The sequence below is a fragment of the Mastomys coucha genome, unplaced genomic scaffold, assembly GCF_008632895.1.
Source record: "Mastomys coucha isolate ucsf_1 unplaced genomic scaffold, UCSF_Mcou_1 pScaffold11, whole genome shotgun sequence".
Lineage (NCBI taxonomy): Eukaryota > Metazoa > Chordata > Mammalia > Rodentia > Muridae > Mastomys > Mastomys coucha.
Window position 1 is genome coordinate 27,287,374 of NW_022196893.1, and position 5,070 is coordinate 27,292,443.

General features: G+C 39.5%; 1 protein-coding gene across 2 annotated transcripts in view; it reads left to right on the top strand.

The window, feature by feature from the left end:
- The window catches only part of Arid2 (AT-rich interaction domain 2), a 128,402-nt gene that overhangs the window by 783 nt on the left and 122,549 nt on the right, over window positions 1–5,070 (top strand). For both annotated transcript variants that reach the window (XM_031353807.1, XM_031353799.1), the window contains exon 3: window positions 735–832. In XM_031353807.1, the coding sequence (XP_031209667.1) occupies window positions 735–832 (98 nt within the window). The remainder of the gene's footprint in view (window positions 1–734; window positions 833–5,070) is intronic.

Sequence of the window (5,070 nt, forward strand, 5' to 3'; positions counted from 1 at the left end):
CGCGCCCGCCCGCCCCGCGCCGCCCGCCCGCCGCCGCCGCCGCCGCCGCTGCCGCTCTAGCACAGGCGGAGACACAGAGACACACAGACTCTGAGCAGTTTTCGTGCAACTCAAAATTAGCGCGGGCAGGTTTAACATCGATAATCGGCTGCGAAATGATCCCGGCGGCCGGGGGCACAGCCTCGGCCCGCTCGCCCTGGCTTTCTACAGCTAACAAAAGAAAGCAGGACCTGTCTGCAAATAGCCATCTTAGGCTTCAAGGCTAGGCAGAAGCTGTAGGCCTCAAAGAAGGGCCTATGGAGATGGATAGATCTGGGAGAGGGATCCGAGTCGGCCCCGGCCCCGGCCCCCCCGGAGCTCGCGGACGTCGCTGTCCGGAGCAGTATTGATCCTTTTGAACTTTTTCTTTTTTTCCTTTAGTGTAAACGGGCCGCGTTGAGATTTAAAAGGGGGCGACAGAGGGACTTGCGATTGGTTATTGTCCGGGCTTCCAAAACAAAACAAACCCACCAACCCCCCCAAAACAAAACAAGTGCTGCTAAATACAGGGCTCTCTGGTGAAAACACAGTGTTTGAAGCAGCCCTGGCTTAGTAACTCTTGTGGATCGACCCCAGACACCCACTCCTCCTTAGGCATCTACAGATCTCTGCAGAAGGGGCACTTAACTACTAAGTTAGGGTAGGTTTTTCTTGGATTGGGCACTTTCAGACAAGTGTGCCTGTGTTTTTAACAGGTTTCTGAGAAGAATCAGTGGGGAGAAATTGTTGAAGAGTTCAACTTTCCCAGAAGTTGTTCTAACGCTGCCTTTGCTTTAAAGCAGTATTACTTGCGGTGAGTAGTGGTGACTTCTCCACAGTGTTTGGAAACAAGGGACTGAGGGGCAGTTAAACAACAACAAAATCTGCGCTCTAAACAGTTTTCCAATTCCTTGTTAATGGCAGTCTGAGAAGCATTTGCTATCAGTAGAGTGAGAAGGTAGGAGGCTGAAGTTTTCCTCAGGTTAAAATACAGTCATTTATATTTTTCATACAAAGTCATTACAGGTGACACCCCATATCCTATCTTGTAAGCATTCTTTTGTGACATTGTTATTGACTGCTGGATAGCCAAGGAGGGCCAGAAAAGAAGGTGCTTAGTAAAAGACTTGGGATACTTAATGAAACTTTGTAACCTGTGGGAAGATTTTTTCCCCCTTCTTTATTTGGAAATTTCCTTAACCGCCCACGATTCTGGCTTTCGTGTTTGTTTGTTTGTTTGTTTGTTTGTTTAAAGAAAACTTATTGCTTGGAACTGTTATTCAGTGCGTTTTCAGTCGGATATTTTAACATAAATAATCTAATGTAGATGCCTTGGCTGACCAGAATTAACTTTTTGAACTCTTTGGTGGTAATTGAATTTTTGAGAAACTTAAAAATATTCAGTATCTTTAGGAATATGTGGATGGTTTGAAACCAGGTACTATGGTTGGAATTTTCTTTCATTTCCTTAAATTTTGACTGCTTACTCAACAACGTAAATTTCTTATTTTGTTTATATGATTCAGTCTAGATAAAGCATTTTGTGACTTAGTGGTTTTTTTCCTTAGATTCGCTTCTATACTTTCATGTTGTACTTTATCTTGAAGGGAACCTTTATTGTTCTTCGATTATCCACAGTAACCTTAGTTATTTAAAATGAAAAGAATGATCTTAATATTTCTAATGAATGTTGGTAATGGTGATAATACAAGATAGCATATTTTATATTTGTAATGTAGCTTCTGTATAATTTGAATTTTGTATTGCTTCAAATGCACTAGTCACTCGGCATAGTACTCAGGATTCTGAAATAGGGAACAGGGTAATTGCACAGGTGTGCTTCCTATTGGCTGCCTCAGATTGACTTCAAACTTCTTGCTGAAGAGTTCACAGAACTTGGCAGTTAGTGAGTTCCATAGGATCTCTAGAATATACCAGGGCTAGTGTGTGTGTGTGTGTGTGTGTGTGTGTGTGTGTGTGTGTGTGTGTTTGGGATAACATATGTGTCAGAGTAACCTTTTTAAATAAAAGGAGAAAATAAAAAAGAAATTTCCCAGCCATTGACTTAGTAATAGAGTTAGAAATAAAAATTTAACACCAAGAGTGGTAGCCATTTGATTATTTCTGTTTCTGACACTGAGAAGATTTGAGAGGGTCATTAGGGCTCGGTGCTAATCAATTCAAAAACATTTGTAGTATTTTGTATGTTTTAATTGTATATTTTAAAGTTTTGCTTAGTGTTCATTAAATGTATAGATTAAAATTCTCTGTTCAGTGCTAAATGGTATATATGGTTGATGAGTGTATTTTTTTTCTGTAAAATTTACATTCATCTTAACAGTCTTCACATAATTAATGAAATACCTGGACTTCTTTTCTTTTACAAAGTATAATTATAAGTATTTTGTTTCCTGTTGTCATTTCTGTCTTGGGATTATGTCATACATTAATTGTACTTATGGCTAGTCTTTCTAACCGGATGCTTTCAAGATTGTTTTAAGTATTTACATTGTTCTTGGGTCAACTTGGGCCTTATGTTCTTATTAGAGCTGTTTTGAACTATGTCCTTAGCTAAACTTGTTTTTCCCCATATGTCACTCTCTGGGTTTGCTTTTGTAGGCTGTAGCTAGGCTACTGAGAAAGAGTGGAAGCATTTGTTTGAGAAAATAAAACCATGTGAAGATTTGCATGGCTTGCAAAGAAATAGGATGGTCAAATATTGGGTATTACCAACCTTGATAGAATTTTCCCTGATGGCGTATTGCAGTTAGAGGACATACATTATGTTGTTGTTATATATATATATATATATATATATTCCTATAAAAAAATCTGGCAAATCAGATAGCAAACTTTTTAGCAGTGAATTTATTAGTTAGCTGTATTAAATAATGCCTTCTCAGTCAGGCTGGGGTGAAGTGATGTGGTGAGTCAACTCTTTGCTGTCAGATTTAATACCGTAGTTTCTTCTGAAAGAGCAGTTGATGCATTGTATTTTGGTAGGTATCTTTTGATTGAGTGGGTTTTTGTTTTTTGTTGTTGTTGTTTTGATTGTTTCTTTAGATAGCATCACTGTCTATGTGGCTCAGGGGACAATCCTCCTGCCTCAGCATTTCAGTTCTGAGATTCTAAACTTATGCCAGTAAGCCTTGGCTTTGCAGTCTCATTTCTAAGTCAAATGTTAACCATGCATATACAAACATATTTAATGAGAGCGCTTTTTTTCATTGGACATATTGTAAGACTGCCGTTGCTGTTGTGAGGTCTCTGTAGAAGTTCCATACTTGCCTACATCCCCCTGTAGCTACACAGTTAATTGAATGAGCAGCTATTAGACTAAGCACCATTTGATATAGCTACATACCATTAACAGGCGGATCAGAGCAGACTGTGTGAGCCGTGCACATATTCCAACAGTTCTTCTATGTTCTTTTTGGTATAAATATAGTCATTAAGTATAGAGACATTGTAGCCTGCCAGGAGTTAGGTTAAATATAGCAAATACACATTCATTCAACTATAGATTATCTACAACAAAAATTCTCAGCCCAAAGTTGAATATCCAGTTGATTATTTAACACTGGTATTTCGTGTTTTATTTTTAAATGATTTATTTTTATTTTGTGTGCATTGGTGTTTTGTCTGTGTGTATGTCTGTGGGAGGGTGTCAGATTCCCTGGAGCTGGAGGTCCAGGTAGTTGTGATTGGCATGTGGGTGCTAGGAATTGAACCTGGGTCCTTTAGAAGAATAGCCAGTGCTCTTAACTGCCGAGCTGTCTCTGCAGCCCCCTGCTATTTAATTTTTAAAATGTAAGTGCCTGCTGACAGTTTCCAAAAGTAAATCATTATATTTTAAAAATTATATTTTAAGCTGGGTGGTGAGGGCACCTGCCTTTAATCCCAGCACTTGAGAGGCAGGAGCAGATGAATCTCTTGAGTTGAAGGCCAGCCTGCTCTACAGAGCGATTCCAGGACAACCAGGGCTGTTACACAGAGAAACCCTATCTCCAATAAATAAGTAAATAAGTAAAATAAAGAATCACGTTTTAATTAGCTCATAAGTGCTTATCTTTTCCATTTAGCACCGTTCTTGGCATATTCATGCTCCACAGTGGCTGTTGTCAGACTGTCGGTCTAAGCAAGGAAAGACAAGGTGTGACTTCCCACAGTTGGTTGATGGAGAAACTCAAGTACCAAAAAGTTGTGTTTGTTGAATGTGCTTGATCAAATTTACTATATTATGGTTTCAGTGTGTTATCACAAGTGATTTTTGTTTTGTTTTGTTTTGCTGTTTTTTTTGAGACAGGGTTTCTCTGTGTAGTCCTGGCTGTCCTGGAACTCACTCTGTAGACCAGGCTGGCCTCAAACTCAGAAATCTGCCTGCCTAGGCCTCTGGAGTGTTGGGATTAAAGGCGTGCACCACCACTGCCTGGAACATCACAAGTGATTTTAATAAAGTGTAATTGGAAGTTACACATGATTAGTTCTATGCCCAAGTATATTATGACCAATGTATTAGATATTTACTTGGTGAATTTTTTTTATTTCTTGCCCTATTTTGGTACTAAGAATTAGACAATTTGTTATTACTTGGGTTAAGAATGTGAAGTTTTAGCTGGGCATTGTGATACATGCCTTTAATCCCAGCAGTGGGGAGGCAGAGGCAGGCAAATCTCTTGATCTACAGCTTGGCCAGCCTGGTTTATAGAGTGAGTTCCAGGACAGCTGGGGCTACACAGAAAAAAAAAAAAACCTTTCTCAAGAAAAATCTCCTAAAAACAAAAATAAATAAAATTAATTTTTGATACAAGGTTTAGGGAAGTATTTAATCTGACAATATTTTCAACTATAGACAGCAGGAACACAGCCATAGTTAACAGTGTAGCTGTAGATCAACTTGATGTGTTCTTTATAAAACTTGGAAGTGGTGGCGCACGCCTTTAATCTCAGCACTTAGGAGGCAGAGGCAGACGGATTTCTGAGTTCTGAGGCCAGCCTGATCTACAGAGTGAGTTCCAGGACAGCCAGGACTACACAGAGAAACCCTGTCTC